Raw genomic sequence first — 20,218 nt, forward strand, 5'->3', positions numbered from 1 at the left:
ATGGATCAAATAAATGGGGGATCAGCGTATGGACGTCTATTGCAGTGTAGAGCGAAAGAAGCGTCAGGCTATCGAGGGAAAGCCACGGACAAAATGTGAAGCAAAATTGAAGAGTGAAGTGCTTTCTCCCTTTTCTCGATTGAACTCAACTCGTGAACGGAACCCTCCCAAGCAACCGAAGAAACTGCCCGTAGGTTGTATACCTCCAAGTCTCTGATTAGTCGTTCCGACGCAGCATCTGACTTTGGGACTTTGTGTTGGATGTCCTCATCGATTGTTTGTTTAGCAGCGGAGGTGGAGTACGGCGAACTTTTTCCTTATCGTTCTCGATAAACGGACATGATCTTCCCAATCAAGGCACCCGAAAACACAAGAAAAACAAGACCGTTGCGGGGAAAACAGCGGAACGTAAGCAAGAACTAGTGGCCAAATTATATGTACACAAGAAGAACAGATAATAAGCACCGATAAGGGGGAGAGATCTGAGATCAAGACAGGGTGCAGCTGATCTAGCAGGAGCTAAAATAGGTCAGTTTGCATGGCCAAAGCGTCGATAGATCTTAAAGATCACGAAGAGCAAACTGACTCGGAACACCTCTGGGATAGCTCTTCCTCAGGAATTTTCAGATAACCATCGAACCTAAACCAGACAACACTCATATATAGTTACCATTCAAGGGCCCGGTGGCATGCGCTGGCCAACGAAGGAAGCAAAAGCGGAGGTCCAGTTGTCAAGTTACTGAAGTGAGTTGAATAGTTTGTTTGATTGTTTGGGGTTTAGCGTTGGTTGTCCCGCCAAGCAACAACTCAATCGCCGAACTCTTTTTGGAGATAGTTCGTTGCTGCCCAATATTTTATGGCCTCGTCTCTGGCCCTGACAGGCTTAATTTTATCTCTACCCCACGACAGGTCCATATTTATTCGGAAATTATTTGGTATTTCTTCACGCTCATTGGGCCTTGGCAGACAGGATATCCAGGAAGAAGAATGCAGCACAATAAGAAAAGAGAGAAAAAAGAAGCGAAACAAAGAAAAAAAAAAACTATATACGGCATAAACACATATATCCAAGATCCAACCATCATTGAAAATATAACAAAGAGGATCTGCCTCGTAAGAGCATTTCCATTCCGGTGTCGGGAGACTTGCCGATCAGTGACAAGGGAAAGTAGCCAAATATAAACAAACAAACTGTGGAATTTGAGCAAGTACACAGATCAAGCTCAACCCTACCTTAGCCATCAGCGGATGGACCGGCTCCCGAGCCCCCAAAGAAGTATCCTTCAAGAAGATCATAGTTGGCATTCTCACTCCAGTCGTGTTGAAAGTCGACTGCCATGCCGAAACCCAGGTCGATTCCAACACTATGCCCAGCCCCGTGTCCTAACGAGGGTACTGCCTGTAAATCATAATCGGGGTTTTCGTCAGACCCTAGAGGGACTTGGCCCTCTGCACCGGCTACGTCGAAGTCTAGGAAATCCAGGCTAATTCCGGTTGATGAGACCTCTTGGTCTGTTGGTTGGAATTGATGATGGCTAGGATTGGCAGTAACGCTGCTAGGTGACCCACTCTGCTGTGGAGAGTTACCATAAACGTACTGTTGCTGTGTCTGTGGAGAGACGGGGCTCTCGTAGTTCCCATAGTACTCCATGGATGGTGTTCGCTGAGTCCGGTTTGGTCGCTCCGAGGCGAAAGTAGAGGTGGAGACGTCAGAGAATTCCGGTCGGCCTGAGTAAGACTGCACCGATCGCCTTGTGCCTTGCCGCTCAGGGACAGAATTATCGCTGAAAAGATCACCAAGATTCATATCGAATCTCGGAACTGGTCGTGTCGACCGCGTCTGCGTTTGCCGTCTAGATTGGCCAGGGGGAGCCCTCTGTCGTTGATCCATTGTATAGCGGCCATTCTGTCTATTTCGACCAGCATAGATTGCATTGGCGTGCTGATTTATTACGGCATTTGCTTGGAACCGAGTCAAGTCGACCTGCGATCCAAATCCAGTGGTAGATAAAGACATCTGCACCGTGGCTTTACTCATCCGCTCAAACGCATCGCGACAGGCTTCTGCAGGCGGACATTTGTGCACTAAATCTCCCAAGACAGACGTGGCAGCAAGCACTGTGAAGTCCACTTCGTCTAGTGTCTATGATACAATTAGCTTCTATAGTCTTTATTTTGCATTTACTTGGGAGACAAACCAAGCGACTTCTAACCACGGGCGAATGCCAGATTGCATATAGAAACGAAATACCTGCCATGAAGATGTGGTGTGTAGCGAGATACGTGTAATTCACCAAGCGCACACGATGCATTTGACGGTATATTCGAATAACCTTTTGTCCTGCTTCGGCCACTTTATAATAGATATCGTCTTCATCATCGGCTTCGTCTACATTAGAGAAAGAAGGACTGGAGACATCTTCAGCGGGTGTAACTTCATCTGCTAACTCGGCGGGAACAGTTAGGCTCTGTTGGTACAGCATGATGACAGCTTGCCAATAGTTCAATTCGAGAAACTCCACAGAGAATTGCACGCCTGTGTCTCGCTTCGTCGGAGCAGTCTGCTGCCATTCAATCAATCGCCGGTGAATATCCTTGCGCCAGGAGCGGAATGAGTCAAAGCCCTGCAGGAATGGGGATATGAGATCAGATCGCGTAAATCTCCTTGCCGCATAAGGCACCTTGTTCTTCGCAAATCGTGATTGCTGATGTTGTAGAACATCTTGAATCTCAGACTGAAGCACTCTTAGCTTAAAGTAATGATGTGCTGCATGTTTATAGCTCGGAGCGCCTTCTGGGGGCATCACGATCCCTGACTTGGTGATGTATTGATCCTCCAACAAGGACGGAAACTCAGTGCTAATAGCCTGGTCGCTGATCCCAAAAGGGCGGCCAACACAGCAACTAACCAGGCGGTCGAAACTATAGACACACCACCACAAGCGCCGGCGAAGATCACGAACCCACTCCCGACGCCCTCGCTCACGGGTATCAATACGCGGCTTGTCCCTATCTTCGGCTTTCCGTTGTGGATGGTCAAGACTCTCATCCGCCAATGTATCAATGCCTGTTCCATCTTCGTAATGTAGACCAAGGTCAACAGCCAGCCGCATCGCAACGCCAACAATATACCATAGTCCAGGCGCAACGGGCCGTAGCAGGGCAAAATTGGCGAGGAGAAGCACTGCCTGTAGCTCCTCTAACGCTCCAAAACCGTCGTTTGTAGAAGGAGCACCAACGAAGGACTCTAAGTGAATGATTGCCGAGGCATGGTACTCCTCGGGTTGGTATTGATGATTTGACAGTCGGGGCCTCTTCGATGTGGACGGCGAATGGTCGCGCCCGTTTCCTTTCTCGTCCCCTGGCTTATCCTCGAATATAATACCAGCACCAATAGCGAAGACAATGTTGAGCATGTAAAGACTGCGAGGAGAGCGGCTTTTTTCATCAACCGAGTAAGTGCGATCAAGTAGTTCCATAAAATCATTGCGATGGAGAATGGGTATCTGAGGATTAGCATGTTCGAAATAGAGGCCGACAAGCTTCTCAGCCAGTTCCCGCTCTGGAAAGGCGGCGCATTTCATCATCGGTCTCGTCTGAAGACCGAAGAAAGAATCACGCCCCGTGCTCCCAGCTGTACCAGTAGCGCTATGGGGTAGGCGTTCGCTTGGGCGCATGGGACCTCGCTCCGATGCATTTCCTGGGACAGAGCTTTTCACTGCAGCAAACACGACCCGGGCAAAAGAAATGCCAGATGTTGATCCTAAATACCGAGGATCAGAGGTTCCTTGGACCGACACCATGCCAATATTTGATACCAAGTTATGTATTCTCCAGTTATCTTCTTTTTCGGGATCCGCGTTGTCCTCCGCGTCTTGCCCGTTCTCTTTATGTTTGTCTGCTCTCGATACCGAGCCTTCTTTCTCCCCTTTCATTCGCATCAGTTTGTCGCTCCCGTCAGATGTCAGCACTTCAGCACCTGCAGGCGCGTCCGAGCCAGCCATTTTTGTCTGAGCAGGATCATGACCCGCTTCCACCTTAACCGCTTCTTCTTCATCGAAAGCTACTGCTCCCTTATAATCGATTTGATGTTCCATCAGTACCTTCTCCAGGTATGTCACGCGAGCCTCCAGGAAGTATACATAGCTCCGTGGGATCTCCCTCTTGGTGATGGGATCATATCCGACACATCGGACGCCGGCTTTTTCGCAGGACTGACATCGAGGAAGCCGTTGGTCGCAGCGGTTCTTGCGCAGGCGGCAACGGTTGCAGGCCGACACATTGCGGAATGAGGAGGAATTCGAGGCGGGGGCGGCGGAGGAAAGGTTTGCCGGTGTATGCTGATGAGATTGCGCCAGCGACTCAGGGTGGATTGAAGAAGGCTCAGTAGGCGGGCGTGGTCGTTTCCTCCCTATGGAGGTCGGCGAAGCCGGGGAAGTAGGGTTCAGCATGACGGGAAAGGTACGGCGACAAGAAGCGCCAACGCACGAGCATGTCTCGCTGTTGGAGTTCTGCGGAAGGTCGAATCAAGTGGGGAGGTGCACCGTAAATCCAGAGACGCAGCAACATTCATGTTAAAACATGCGCCGACTTCTCTTCTCTGGCCGGTCCTATTTTTTGTCTGCACAGAGGCTTAGGAGATGATTGCCGGGAAACTATCTCCTCAGTTGAACGGCGATCCGCGGGCTTTATTAGTTTCCGAGATGATTGTCAGGGCCTGAGGTTCTGTTCGGTATCTGTCTGGAGGGCAGGACAGTCGCAGCCCATGACGGTGGTAGACCGTCACCACACACGCAGTTTCAATTGTCGCGTAAGGCCCGGCTAATTCGAGACAAAGTTGAACAGAAAAGAAAAAAAGAAAAGAAAAGAGAAAAAAGACTGGAGTTCAAGATAGACCAAACCGGTGGAGCTGGCAATGGGGAGTCCACTTACTTCGGTACTAGTAAGAATGTATGAACCGTGTAAAGCTGGGGTCGGATGGACGACTAGATGAGAAATCAGTCAATATGCGACATTGCCTGAGCCACCCACAGTGGACGAAAACAACTGTTTGAATTCACAGCAATGCAAGGTCTAGATCCACTCTACAGCATAGAAACAGTGTCGGTGGACATCTGAAACAATTCCCTAAAAGGAAGTCTACCAGGCCAGAAGCACGGACGGTGAATGACAATACCGTAACCAAGCACTACACGTGACTCTGTAATATCAGATTCGAGTTCGATTATTGGTTACTGATAAGAAACATCTATGATTTTGTCAGCACCAACCAAATTAATTACGCGTTTCCATGAGGGTACACAGTGGAGTCTCAATGAATACTTGGCAGCAACACCGTTCCTTTAGACGATTAACTAACCTATGATAATTATATTAATGTCAAAACTCTTCGAGGTGATCGCCTCAGTACCTATTCGCTCCCACTACTCTCGAGCTCAACTGTCGTGGTTGTCCGGTTGAGGAATAGTTTCCCGGTCTACCCCCTGTTCTTCCCTCGATCCTACTAGTCACTTTAGGTTATTAAGACTGTATGATATGCGCCCGGGATTCATATGGGATATCAATTAAGCCATACACTCAATCCAGCCCGGCATATTCATTCTTCTTACATACGTCTGCATGGCCCATTCCTTTAAGGAGTCCATCTCGTGTCATACTAGTAGTGGATGAAGCTTTTAAGATCATCAGGATAAATTACCCGGATCGAGAGAGTATGTGTGCACCCACTAAACCTGGCCCAACTTTTCACTCAATCACCAAAGCAGAGCTACAAATTTCCTCTAACATTGATAGTACATACTATAGAATAGAAACTAAAGCTTTAAGAGGGGCAAAAATGGTAGAAGGACTGCTGGCTGTTAGAATGAGAGATTCGGTAATCTTATATAAGGGAACCACAACGAAAACGGGATTGATTAACTACCGAGATAGAAGCCGACCAGGCGAACATCTGGTCTGAATGCTCCCAGCATAGACTTTACTCTATTGGAATGTTGTCCGATGAGGTGCAGCGTTGGGGAACGCTGAAGCTTATGTAAGGTGCCAAAGTACGAGGGGCAATGCAGGCCATCGCAGAGCGGGGCCAAAAATGAAGATATTCACAAGCATTGCGGGCACCGAGTCTACAGGGAACAACACGGAGATGGAACGACCGGAAAAGTTAAGTCAAGTCAAACAGGGAGAATTCGAGGGATTGTTCGTCCACCTTGTTCTCCAGAAATAGATTCTGCGCTCAGATGAGTTGGATATATGGTAATAACAAAAGCCTCCCAGATGCATAAGCGTGCCCAACCCAACAATGCTCAAAAGATGATAAAAAAAAAAGGAAATAGCCAACCCCATGCTTTTAAAGATGCATCCAGTCTATGAAATGCGCCTTCACCCAAACTCATATCATGATGTAACACAGAAGGAAATACACCAAAACGAAAATGAACTAAACCAAATCAAAGCTAGCCACCATCATATGAGATATTCAATGAATCCAGAATGCAGGTTAAACAAATGTATAAAATCAACAATATATGGTTCAAGGGGAGGGGGGGAATCAGAGAGTAAAAAGAAGTAAATAGAGGGGAAATAAATCCAGCAAGCATGATGTCAGATAAAAAAGAGACGTGGTAAACGAAGTCGAATGTCATGCGGAGTCGTGTTAAGGTCACGTCATGCGAAATGGCCAACTCAATCATGCTCGTACTTGGCGAGAGTTTGTGTCAAATCGACATTGAGCATTTCAGAATCGTCAACACTAGTCCGTGCAGAGGACAATAATCTCCGCACTTCTTCTGGGGTGGCGTCCTCCTTGCCCGCAGTGTACGAGCCCCGCAGGTTGGCCTCGCTTGCATTGCATTCATGCTGCTCGGTGTGCTTGGAATCGGTCTTCGAGTCGCTCTCCTCCATCCAGAAGCTCTGGATGGCTCCAATTATGCAAACAATGCCACAGGCCCACCAGGCCAGCACAGAGTATCCACTCTCGAGACCTTTCGAGTGAAGTAGGCCAGTTACGGTTGGGCCGAAAGCACGGCTCAGACTTGCCGTCGAGGCAGCTGCACCATTAATGGATCCAAGCACTTTGGAGGATGGAGCAGCATTGGCGAGCAAAATGGCGGTTGACGGGAAAGCGATGACATGGAAGGTGATCTTGCTGATCAAGGCAGCATACACCGCGGTCGTCTGAAGCGCTTCGGGGAGGAGAATGAGGTATGGAACCAACAGGTAAAGAGGGGGCCAGACAAGGAGCACGAAGCGGAAAGTACGCAAAGTGCCAAAGTGGCGGACAACGAATGGAAACAGCCAGAGCTGGGCAATCATAGAGTAAACACCCTGCACTGCGAGCATGAAGCCGATTGTCTTCGTGGGCAGACCGAGGCCTCCAGTAAATTTGAATGGCAATATGGTATCATCGTCGGACTTTGGGGTGCTTAGGAAAACGGGCATCAGCTGATCAAAAGAGACACTGTGGCTGTAAGGAATGTTAGTATGAACATCGGGCCTCATTCTGCTAGATCGGAAAATGCTCGGGGGTGTTACTCACTATGCAAGGATTCCGTAGGCAATGATGTTGAAAATAACTTGTTTAGTAAAAGCCTTAGGAGTTCCACACTTCTCATTCTTCACCAGGCCTTCAATGTCGTCATCATCGGACAGATTATCCAAATCCTTCATCGGCGACAACTGCGGGGAGGACTCATTGCTCTTGTACTCAGGCGGGGGAACATCGTAGTCGAGATAATCCGCTTCCTGTGATTCAACCTTGATATCCGTGTCCTCGGTCAGCTGTACAGAAGATCTGCGGCACTTTCCGATGAGCCAGTTGCCCAACTCCAAACCAAGGTCCCGGTTGTACTTTTTCTCCGGATGGGTCTCCTCCAAAAACAGGAAGCCAACCACGATGCCGAACAGTAGAACGACAACGCAGACCACGTTGGGCAGCAGAAATGGGAAAGTTTCGAGGATAGTGCCGCGCAGAAATAACCAGGGATAGTTTTCGCACGGCTGTGCCAGCGCACCGCCCATGGCGGGTCCGATGATCGATCCTAAGCACCAAACAAACGGCATGATCGAGTAAGCCCGGGGTTGATGTTCCTTGACCGTTACAATCTCCGCAACGGTCGTCTGAAGCACTCCGATGTTTCCGTTCAGCAGGCCACCTAGAGCTCGGGCGATCATTGCAGTGGGTAGGTTCGGGGCAAATCCAAACACAATCATACTGATAGCGGTTCCGATCAGCCCCATGATTAGGACTGGTTTTCTACCAATCTTGTCACTCATGCGCCCCCAGAACATGCCTGTAGAGAACTCTGCGAATGTAAATGCAGAAGTGATCATGCCCGCGTAAAGGGCAATTTTGCGATCATTGTCTGTCACGTGGAATGATTCTACCATGTGGTAGACATAAGGAAAAATGGACATAAACGCAATTGGCTCACAGATTCGGCAACATGCTTGTCAAGCTGTCAGTGATAAATTCGGGGTGAAGGAGAATCATGAATTGATAAAACATAAAGGAAAAGGAAAAGAAAAAGATAGCAGCAAACAGATGTTGCCACACCTGATACAATACACATTCGGATCTTGAAATTGGGCGAAACTCCAGTATCCACATACCTAACACAAAAAGTTGGCGTACAGGAAAGGCAGACCAATCACCATCCTGGCGCTGTAGACCACCTGAGAGACGCTTGAACATTTTGGCGGCGGAAACTCTTTTCCAGGATTTGAATGCCCTTGCGAGGAAGAGAAGGGATTTTAATCAGTCTCTTCCTTGCTATAGGATAGCAATTGACGGAAGATATGGCCGAGAGGAATGTGTCTCCGTTCCAGATCCTCCGGTTGTTCTGAAGGGAGGGAATGCAATGATGATAAGATCGTTGAAAACGGTAGTACGTAGAAACGTTCTCTTTTATTAAAGGGGCTTCAGCATATCTTGCCCCTGGCGCAATTTAATCTCAGTGGTGTTCTGACCGAATACCACCTCGATTGCTTTTTTGACAATTGCAACAGTAATTGCGCAAACCCTGATAGGGGACCAATATAGGAAACACCAAAAGGGGGTATTGAGAGGAATGGAGATTAAAAAGATGGGATCTTCCGAAACAATGGCGGCGTAAAAGGTAACAGTAAGAAGGAATCAAAAGTGTTACCAGGTGTTGGAAGGAGGTTAGAGTCAATAGTGATTATAGTTGTCTTCAGGTCCGGTGGATTGAAGGATAGTTGAGAAGGTTAAGGGCCGAAGCAGAAGCAGAAGTCAATTATATTGGAAACAAAAATGATATATATCTCTTAGAAAGAAAGAAGGAGAGAAGAGGGAAGGGAATAAATTATAAAGGGAGGGATCTGGACGGGAAGTGGGATAAATGAAGTATTTGAAGTGGATAACTGAGATATGTGATCAGGCGAAAGACTAAAAGCATCAAACTACAGTACATCGATCATGACAATACTATGGAGCCCATTTCGGTTACAGCTGTACAAGAGAGAGAGAGCCTGGTGCGTGATGCAGCACAGCAAACAGTTGAGTAGTAACGGGACCCACAATAAAAGTATTTTTTAATTTTTAATTTTTAATTTTTTATTTTTTTAAATTTTTTTTTAATTTGTTTTATTATTAATTTATTATTTTTTTTTCAGTTTTAGTTTTTTTGGGTTAAAGGTGTGATGTTTTCAGGAGATAAACCGGCAGAAAGCAGATTATGGATCGGGGCCGTCCGACTAAAGCGGGAGACCAACCAGACCTGACAATGGGACGTACCATATCCACGGAAGGGAGTCCCAGACTCCCAGTGCCTGTTGGAAAGGGGTGGGGCCAATAGCAAAACATAGTCAACAGAAGGTTACCAATCACTCCAGAGAAATGATTCATTGGAGGTCAGGTACTTTTAGGTACCTATTTTGCTTACTTCGTCTGGCGTTCAAGCAAGAAAGGGAATAGTAGCCCGGTTCCTCATCATACGCAAGTATTCGTTCCTTTTCCTGACGGCACTACACCGTAATTGCCCGTGGTATTATAATAATACCACTGGAATATTAGACAATAACTATCATCTTGAGAGTCGTCACCGTCGAATCAAACAGAAGCTGTGCTGCAGCAGGATCAAATTCCGATTAGAGTCGGGCTAGCATGCTATAGTAACAGAATATTATCCCTCCCACACCACATAGATGGGGTTTAAAAAAAAAACCAAATCAAATCAAATAATACAGAAAACAAAAGAGAGGCAGAGAAAGAGAAAGTGGCCCAGCTGAGAGCCTCCGCCACAGATTGACCGGTAGACCCATGGCCCTGATCCCCGGGGCCCGGGGAAGTGAAAGAGAGTGTCTCTAGAAGCGCGCTAAACAGTCCCATAAGGCAAGGATGATCAGCTTTCCAGAAGTCTGGTTTAGTGTGACTTAGTGAGATGATAGATCTAACAGCCCTTACCCACTTTCTCCTGTCCCGCCCCCGAATAATTAGGTCTCCTCAGGAATTAAAAATAAAAATCAAAAAAAATATAAAATAAAAATAAAATAGATAAATAACAAAAAAATCGAAGGAACTCCGTATGCATTCCGTATGATGTACGTATTGATGCTGTATTGTCCTCAATACATCCTCCTTTCTCTCCTTCTCTCTTAGTATTTTGACCCACTACCGCGGAATTCAAGTAAACCCAGCCGAGTGCCCACTCTAATGCTGGATAATTCAACTATTTTGTAAATAGGTCAAAGATCGATGATTTCATTCATACTGTCTAAATTCTTACTCTTTCAATCGCGCACGAACAGGGATGTACTAACTATTACCTGCGAGGCCGAGATGAACAAAGAATATATACAAGTCACACCACCAAGTCCGACATACAACAGGAAATTAGCTTATGCTCAGTGACAAGCATTTAGCAGTCACAGTGGCGAGGTAACGGGGAGAGATAAAAACTTGACTTCAAGTACAGTTAATATGCGGTGTACTCAGCCAGGGCAAGCGGTAACTGCTACGATTTGATTCAGTAAATTAGGTCGAAAAAAGAAAAGGAAAAGAATAGAAGGGGGGGGAAGATCAAAAGAAAGAAAAAGAGGCTAAAATGATCTGACATCGAGGGGGGATCCCAAAAAGAGATCAAGAATAAGAATTAAAATAAAATAAAATGAATAATTACGGAGTAAGAAAGGGAGTGGGTCCGATAATTGTAGACTGGTAACGGTGGAGGAGAGAAGTGAGCAATCGACAATCAGCCCTTACGGTGAGAAAGGCGCTATTGCTTCCTGTTACCCTAAGTGGTCCGGGAACGGGTTGGTAATCGGGAGACAGGGTGATTGACGTCTACTGCTCATCTAAAGCTGATCTCCCCCGTTAGGAAAAGGAGAATAGAACAATCATAAAGATGAAATCTTTTCTTGATTTTTATTAAAAAGGGAGATGAGAAAGAGAGAGAGAAAGAGAGACAAAGCTAGAAGAGAAAAAAAAAAAAAAACAAAGAAAATGTTGGTAATTTTACAGTTCAAATTGAATAGCTCGGATAATTCCTGCCGTAAGGTTGTTTCGGCCATAGAAATTGGTTGGATCTCCAATGGCATGAGGGAGCAGGTAAGCATAACCCTTCGATATTCTCCTGTACTATAATAGTTGGGCAAGAAAATCTTCCGGAGAACCTAGTTGCTCTCCATATGTACTGCTACATGGAAGGGCTTATTAGACTTTCTACCATCATACGTATGATAATAACAGTACAGAACCTGGGGCAGGAGCAGGAAGGGAGAGCTCTTGAGGAAAGGGCCAAAAGCGAGGAGTTGAGCTGTGTTGCAGCATATAATTTGATGCTGATTTACGGTGCAGTCAAAACTCTATTTTCCCCTTCTTTTTGGGTTTTGGTCGGCCGGAAGAACAACAACACCTTAAAAAAAAAGTCTCTCGTCCATTGAAAGGGACAGCACCTTTTGGGCAAATATCTTTGACGTCATTCTTGTTCAGTGTGAATTACCCGCATGTAGTGGGTACAGCTGCCAGTCTGCTGGGGTTTTCGCGACACTAAAGATGATTATCGCAACAACGACTATAACTCATACCCGACGGTCTTCCATGTGTTGCATTCCAAGGCATCTATATAGGCTCTTCCAATCATAATGATAAAGTAGACTAATTTCAGTTAAAAGAGGTCGGTAGAGAACGAGGGGGGAAAAGAAATAAAAATGGAAAACTGGAAAATAAAAAACAGAGGTGTTAAAGCCACCTGTCCGCCCCGTTATCCTGGATACAGGCGCTAAGAAAGGCGGAGGTGGGAACCTGTACCTTCCGCCTAAGGACCAAGGGATTGGAATTCTATTGCAGATCCTGCTTGCCAATACAGGCCCCATACCGTACGGACCAGGGTCGGGTACCTCATACAAGTACATACATACCTCAATGATACGTAACAGCTGCAAAAGGTAAATAGTCTAGTACATGTTATCACATAGGCGGTGGATCTCATAGTGCCTGTCTTAGTGTCATCCCCGATCTGGAGCCACGCGAGCCAAACGGGGTGGAGGAAGAGGAAAAGAAAAACGATAGAAGAAAGGATGCTGCAAGTGATCTCTTGACTTCTCACTGGGATGTGACAGGACCCATAGCCATTTAGAACAATTTCTATAGCAGCGCCCAAAGGAATTGACAGGAGAAGCAGCTACGACGTCATCGTACTTTGACAGGTAGCTATCCAATCGATCGGAGTTCAAGCAAATTGGTTTCAAAGGAATAGGAATTGTGGAAGAGAATTCCGGAAGTCAACTTGAAACTGAATCTGGTGATCCAGTGTAGCCGTTGTGTTCACAACAGCCCATACACCACCCCTACACATGGTTCCCACGAGGGAGGATGCAACCAAGAGATCCTATACGGTGAACGAGATTCGTAGGTCTCAGGGAACACTTCCCAATGGGGTTAAACAGGCTGACCGAGAGCAAACAAAGTGAATTTCCTCAAGACCGACTGTCACGAATATTTCCCCCGCCCCAAGTAACCAACAGGTGCCACATTGAGGCCAATGCCAGTGCTTCCCTGGAGATCCCGATACGTTTGCTCATTCATGCGGTGACGTACCAAATTCCTTTTTCTTCTCTCCAGGCTGTTTGAAATAATTACTCTTCTAGGTTTAGACCCGTTCTTTACTCACATACCATATGCAACAAATGTATATCGAAGAGTGCTTTCATTACCTTCTTTACATATATAACTATATATATTATTGGTTTTCAATTGGGATTAGGAGTAATTCCTTTGTAAGAAATAATAAAATGATAGAGGAAGTGTTCCCCGAGTTTTTAGTGTTGGCGGAGGATGCGAAGATGTCACAATACATTATCTGGCGGTGTCGGCGCGTCGCTCTTCAAATCAATGTATGTTACGCAGGATAGGACGATTGAAAACATCGTGTCTCTCTTACGTTAGCACCGTGTCCATGTCGGTGCCCATTCGGACGGACCGGAGGGAAAAAACAAGAATAACCGATGAGATGTCATGGCAATGCACCTAACGATGTATGCATCAATGCTAGTCATGTGAACCTCACTTGTCCGGGGTGTTACTGCCCATGGGTATTGGGCGTTGTTAATTCTCGGGGATTATTGGGCCGTTGAAACCAGTTGAGACGTTGGCACTGACTAGCAGGAGTCATTTGAAGGTCAAGCCAGTCGCATCGGTGAGTTTGTTGGCAGCTCAACGAAGAAGCTCTGCAGCAAGAATGACTTCAAGTTGCTTCTGCGATGAAGTGGAGGTGAGGGGCACTCAGGGATCGTGAAATCACCGGCAGTAAGCGGTCAAGAGGGAGAAAGGAGGGGCTTGCAGATTCCTTGGGTACAACCCTCCATGCAGGGCACATTTTGACAGCATCTGTCCAGATCCTGGGCCATTATTACTTGTTGCCGCAGTTTATTCTTGCAGGCAACTGTTATCATAGGTCGGCCAGGGGAACTACGTCCTATTAGCTTGGGCAGGAATGAAATGGCGGGTAAATCCTGATACAATCAGCCTTAACGTATCACTGGTGGACCTTGTCGACCTTGCAGGAGGCCGATCAGGATCAGAATCAAAATGTACGGTGAGTAAGTAATAAATGATGACCTGATCGGATTACTCGGTACACAGCCACAATAATGGACTGGTAGGTAGCCATCTACAGGAAACGAACATTCGTGGGATATGGAGATAGGATAAAAATTACCTCGGGCATGTACGTGTATTACTCTACCTATACAGCTCGTCATGCAAGCTAATTCATTATCTACTTGCTGACTCTCACGACTCTGCTGGCTTGAGGCGGGGTTTGGGTTGCCCCGCGATAATAATGGATTGCGCGTAGGGTATTACCACGATATGGAAGAAAATACCGCAGCGTCATGCCACTCTGTAGTTGCTCTTGAGAGGTCATAGCGAGGGTCTTTGGTCAATTTTCTCTTGCTGCTCAAATAATGGCGTTAACCTTTTAGGGGAGATGAAGTCTACTTACAGTCATTCTTACTTACGTGCAAACTTGGTCCGAGAACTATCATTATCCTGTCCTGCTGTGTTCGGTACAGCGAAGACACTTCTTGATCAGTGTTATTTTTGCCCTAAATTAACAAAATTACAGACCACTGATAAGCTCCATATTGCAGCTCTCAAAACAACAAGCCACAATTTTTTTTGTTGGATGGAGGTCATATTGTTTTGTGGATCATTCTAAAGCCGCAGCTCCGTTCCAGACAGTCGGGACCTGACGTCGGGATGCCCTGAAAGTCTGACAACCTCGGATTTGGTTTTCGTACTATCAATTTTTATTTTATTTTATTTTCTCCTTTCGCTCCAGTAAAATGGCACGGGATAATAGTCAAAACAGATACATTTAGCATGAAATAAAATAAGGGACGTCAGGGAAGCGAAATACAAAAAGAGCAAAGAGAGAGAGAACTATTTCACCGCCTTTTCCTAGAGATGTCAATTGCTTAATCTCCGACCGAATAACAGAATGATTGATTGGCTTCGATGGGAGGCAGGCCGGTGGGTGGGTGTGGACCGATGTTTCATGATGATTTATTTACTCCATATTATTACTGTTGCAGTATCTGTGTAACATGTGTCGAATCTTTCTAGAATCAATGTGGCATTATCCACGATCAGTTAGCCGGGAAATCAGCCCACCTGCTCTACTCATTTATCGTAGTAGATTCAGGCGAGGCAAATGCGAGTGCGGTTGTGGCGGGTATTGTGTGTGGCTCTTGTTAGGGATGGCTGAAGGTCCTCAGCTTGCATGTTATGACAGCAGCCATTCGTAGTAGCTGAGCTAAATTTACAATACTGTAGAGCACAGGGTCGTATCAGAGAAGGAACTAGTGTAGTTAGTTCTCACTTCAATGTTTTGAGATTATTCCTTCGGACTTTCCCTTTCTCTTCCAATCCTGCCTTACCATGGTTTCTGCGGATACCGTCCACTGAACATAATCGTAATCTCCAGGAGGTCGAAGGGAAAACTCTGCTGAATCCACTCTTGCTTGTGTTACGATTGACGTCAACAATAATACCACTATTTTCAAGTGGAACGAAACATGGACTCTACTAGTACTACTACTAAGCATCTACCGAGTATGTACTACCTGGCAAAGGTACTGACCTAGTACCAGAAAAGGTACAGCGCGGGTATGGGAAAATCCACGGCCTTGTGCCTGGAATCGGATGCCAGCCCCCGGGCCAATAAATCTGTTCGCTTTGTAGATTTACGCCTACATTAGTGCGAGGTGAAACATGGTTCTGGGTCATTAGAATGCTTTTGGAGGCGGTACCTTGTTTCATTTGCTGGGACGTCACGAGCTAATTCCGGGGAAGGCTTTCGGAACCAAAAAAGTACATCCTTGTCGTACTTCCGATTCTGGTGGCTAATGGAATACTCCACTCCTGCAAGCGGATGGCAAAAAGACATAAGTACTCCGTACTACGTACTAGTTTCCAACGATTTCCGCACCGGAATGGCAACGAGGTAATTTGTTCTCCACATACCCAGGAAGGAAGGGGAGAATAAGTACGTACATACAAGATCCTTAACCGTGGCAAATTTTTTAGATTTCTAAAACCGTACTAGTCGGTAGGAGTCGGAACGAAGGATCAATTATGCCGTGTGCTGTGTCGCGATGTGGCCGGCCGGCCCTTCGGGTCTGTGAAAGTTAATCCGGCAAAGGTACCAAGAATGGGGGGAGCAACAAAAGACTCAAAGTACGACGACCCAAGTAAGGTTTGTACGTATGTATTGGAGGGGATACAGGCTAGCCTCTCCTGGTCTGGTCTGGGAATATTAAAAAAAATCCTCCTAGTGGCAAAAGACGCGAAGTTAGAAACAGTCTTCTAGCGTACTAAAATATTTCTCCACCGGAATGCATGATCCGGTGCCGCGGTGACGGATAACAATCGTCCTCCCCCCAGGGGTATGGTCTTAGTGGTCCCTTCGCCCCAAAGTTTCTTGTCCCTGTCTCATAAAAAATGATCACAATTAAATTGGAATGATTGATTCCTCAATTTTCGACTTGTTTACTCGTGCTAGTACGGCGACTAGTCGTAGGAATTGCTTCCCCCGCCGCCCCTTTTTTTCAAGACCCCTCTAGTGCCCTCAATGATCATGTGAGGCAAAAATCCTCTCTTTCTCTCTATCTTCCCCGCTGTATCACTGTATTTTCAGCTGCCTATCAGCCCATCAATCATAGAGCAGATAGACTCCACTCAGGAAACACCGCTCCAACGGCTGTCTTGTTTGTGTTACAACTTGTTTTCCGTCTCGCGAATATACCCAAATTGGGGAACTTTAGCCTTCCAACTGGAAGGATATTACATCGTACTCTCACGTACATACTGTGTAGTAAAAGTACGTCGTGTACGTCTGCGTCAAGGCCAATCATAGACCCGATCCTTTCTCTCCAGGAAGATCATGTGCCGATCTATACTACGCTAGCCTACAGTAGATTTAAGATTTGCTTTGTAGATGCAGGTCCTGTGATAGTGAACTACCAATAACTAAAGAGATTCCATTGGATCTATCACGGTCCAACAATCTAGATCGTACAGTCATATAATTACCGAGTCCTCCGTACTGAGTACACAGTACAATGTGCAGGGTTAAGATATGATGACAACCTAATTTTAGCCCTCTTGGGAGACCTTGCTTATTTGCACTGTATGCGTGTCTGTACATATGTACATACAGGTGGAGCCTGGCCATATCACAAAGAGGTGATATTGATTCCAAGTGGGTAGGTTTATGCATGCCGGGCACGTAATCAATTATTTCATTATGATCACATTATAGGCCTTCACCAAGTTACCAACACCTTCATGCTTGTTTGTTCCTCGTTTATAGCCACCAGGTCACACAAACCTGTTTGACCTTACCTGCTATGCTGTCCTACAGCCTGTATATCTGCCCAAATGCCGCATTTGCCTTGTGTATGCACAATAGCCCAGCACCATTACAGTCGCGTAGTATGAATGTATAATCATCACGGGCAATCGTTGGAATGAACTCTTACCATTTACCTATTGTGGACTTTGCAAGACACGGAGAGATCAACCTTAATCTACGGCGTAGGTAATCGATGATTTGTCACAGCTGTCAAATATGCATGCAATCTAGAACCAAGTTTTTTTTTTTTTTTTTTTTTTTCCTTCCCTGTTATTCCATTGTCCCTGTTCGACGCATCATCTCCTAACTAGCTCTTGATGTCGATCGTGCCCATACCAGATACAAATTCCCACCAGTTGTATTCTGGCCGACCACCTCATCCATCCATCCATCCTGACTTTTTGTAATACTAGCGAAGTTCGCTCTTGAAGAAACGCCCTGCCAAGTACACCAGGTATGAGATGCACAATTTCCAGCAAGGTACGTTGTTATCCCTGCGGTGATGATACATCAAAGTAGGCCAGCTCGTGATACCATATTACATTGAAACAGGGTTCCTTTGTTCTCCTGCGAAGCTGCCTTTCTGTTTAAGACTTCCGGACTGCGATGATGGATTCTAGACCCTCGTAAGTCTAGGCCTCTGGAGTCAGGATACCCGTTAGTAGTGAACAGTCTTTAAGGAACCACGACAACAATCCGCCTAGATCAGAAGATACGGAAAAGAAAATATGATCCAACTCCCAGTCCAGACCTCCAGACGCCACAATGATGTCCCGAGTAAATCAAGGATTTATTTGTGTATCGATGAAGTGAGGCCGTCGATAAACTAGTCTAGCGTAAGTTCAGATCACATAGTCAAGCGCTAGAGGAGATCCTCCGCCCCAGAATTGGCTTCGCCCCTCTCCCCCCCCCCGAAGCTGGCAAAAGTACGGACTCATTCTTAGGGTCTGGACTTTGGACTGGCCTCGTTGACAAATCTTTTCGTCATGCGTGGTTCATGTACCGCATCCGGTCAGGAAATATTCCCTAATTCCCCCCCGTCTTCAACAAACTCTAGAAGTGAGGGTTCCATGGATCGAGTTTACCGATCGTAAGGTAGCTGGGTGTGCGTACGTGCTTAACTATCCATTTGCTGGAACTCAGTCGGCAGAGCATCTCCGGCCAGGCTGATTGGCTCACTTGATCTGTCACCATCACATTTTCAAAGTATCGATTCGCGAGGAGAGCGAATTATCTGGGTCGATCTATGGATTACTGGGAATATCCTTGTTGATCAGCCAGGAACTAAGCATATCGACATTTTTTAGTCCTCAATGAGCTCAAACCCTATTCGAGTCCATCGTGTGAAGGATTCAACCACGCGCTATTGGCGCCTCGTCTATTAGTCCCGCCCCACCAGGTGAATATCAATATGTGACATGTCCACTGCGCAATCTATCCATTATTAATTGTTGGAGCCAATGTGACAGACAATGCCATTATGAGGAGTTCGTTGGATGTTTGTCGCTTGTTCGCAATCTCGGTTACGCCGAAGTTATGTAGAATCAGTCTTGGGGCTTTGCCTGCTGCGTTGCGACGGCGCCATGCAGCTGTTGACCAACAGTATTGTATGTACGGTTAAAAATTAAACTATCCACTTCATGAACATACAGCATAACTATCGAGGCTCAATCACGGACAAGTGGTGCTATTAGCTCTCACAGTATCCAGTCTAATAGTCAATCACAGCTGCTACTGCTACGTTCGTCGCATTGCTGTGTGCCGTCCGGCGCAATCACGCAGGTATACAGTAGCGCGCGCTATCTCCTCGGAACTCTGCCCCTGCTATTACCTGCTTAATACCATGGACAATCGCTTCTGACGTTTAGCCTCATTCTACATGCTCGGCTATGGCGGTTAGGAATCTTATTTGGAGCGTTTGTTCGAGTCATGGAAGGCCAGGGTATGGTTGAGCTACAGTAGACTTCTACCATTAATGTCTGTAAAGACAGGGTATGCCACATGCCTTATATTATCCATGCCCTATGCACAGTTTATCACTATCACTAGCCTTAGTTTTTTGGTAAGTGTCCACTTGGCGCTGTGCTGTATTCCACTCCTTGTTCTGCGGCCGACGATGCTAGTCATTCATACAGGACTTAATTATCGCCAAGTGATACTCGCGGGGGATCGCGGAATAGCTTCATAGTTACTATGGTAGCCAGGAGAGAATGTAAACCAATAGTAACTCTACCTTGCAGTAGTTATTGCAATCTCGTAAGGCAACCGTTCAACGGTTACACAGAAAATTTGGTCCAGAGCTATAGCGCAGGGTCTTCCGTTATACATATGTACTAGTCACAGCATGGAATCGAATTCTCTGTCGTGTGAATGCCTCATCCCGCATTTGCAGTTGCGATGCGCCGCAACCGCTAGTCAGGGGCGAACTTTCGTGAACACGTAGTTCATTTGTTAGTCGACCCTGTATGTTTCGTAAGGCTAGCTGTATAGTTGACGTTGTAACTCTCATATAGCAAGCTGACAAGTATCATATCTCGCGCAGGGAACAGGCTTCGTGATTGCAGTTGGACGGTATAGCATGGTTATCCTATAGATCGAAACGGCAGCAGGGTTACATTGAGCTGCGAGGAACTGTGGAACAGAGATGAAGCACAGATACCCTAAGCAACCCGGGTGGTGTCGCATTTCAATTTGTCCGGATGTCAAAAGTACTCAATAAGCAAATCTGCTATAGCTCTTTCTATGACTAGAATGTAACCACTTGTATGGATTAGGGTAACAACGAAAGGTTTTTCGACTACAAATACCTACAGCACATTTTAGACCATGATTCTCAATTAGTCAAG

General features: G+C 46.2%; 3 protein-coding genes across 3 annotated transcripts; all 3 read right to left on the minus strand.

Moving 5' to 3' along the window:
• Window positions 1–889: 889 nt before the first annotated feature.
• BDV38DRAFT_127889 (Zn(II)2Cys6 transcription factor) lies at window positions 890–4,928 on the minus strand. Its single transcript, XM_032051252.1, has 2 exons — window positions 2,199–4,928; window positions 890–2,143 (listed from the first exon to the last, which is right to left on the minus strand). Exons 1-2 carry the CDS (start codon window positions 4,449–4,451, stop codon window positions 1,235–1,237), a joined length of 3,162 nt encoding a protein of 1,053 aa, XP_031918699.1. The 5' UTR covers window positions 4,452–4,928; the 3' UTR covers window positions 890–1,234.
• A 1,753-nt stretch (window positions 4,929–6,681) lies between these two features.
• BDV38DRAFT_294396 (MFS transporter) lies at window positions 6,682–8,689 on the minus strand (the record flags this gene model as incomplete). Its single annotated transcript, XM_032062494.1, has 3 exons — window positions 6,682–7,462; window positions 7,535–8,444; window positions 8,608–8,689. 3 exons carry the CDS (start codon window positions 8,687–8,689, stop codon window positions 6,682–6,684), a joined length of 1,773 nt encoding a protein of 590 aa, XP_031918700.1.
• Window positions 8,690–10,134: 1,445 nt separating this feature from the next.
• BDV38DRAFT_235362 (uncharacterized protein) lies at window positions 10,135–10,403 on the minus strand. The gene has a single exon (XM_032053331.1). It carries the CDS (start codon window positions 10,343–10,345, stop codon window positions 10,169–10,171), a length of 177 nt encoding a protein of 58 aa, XP_031918701.1. The 5' UTR covers window positions 10,346–10,403; the 3' UTR covers window positions 10,135–10,168.
• Window positions 10,404–20,218: the final 9,815 nt, after the last annotated feature.

Source organism: Aspergillus pseudotamarii (assembly GCF_009193445.1).
Source record: "Aspergillus pseudotamarii strain CBS 117625 unplaced genomic scaffold BDV38scaffold_4, whole genome shotgun sequence".
NCBI classification, from domain to species: domain Eukaryota; kingdom Fungi; phylum Ascomycota; class Eurotiomycetes; order Eurotiales; family Aspergillaceae; genus Aspergillus; species Aspergillus pseudotamarii.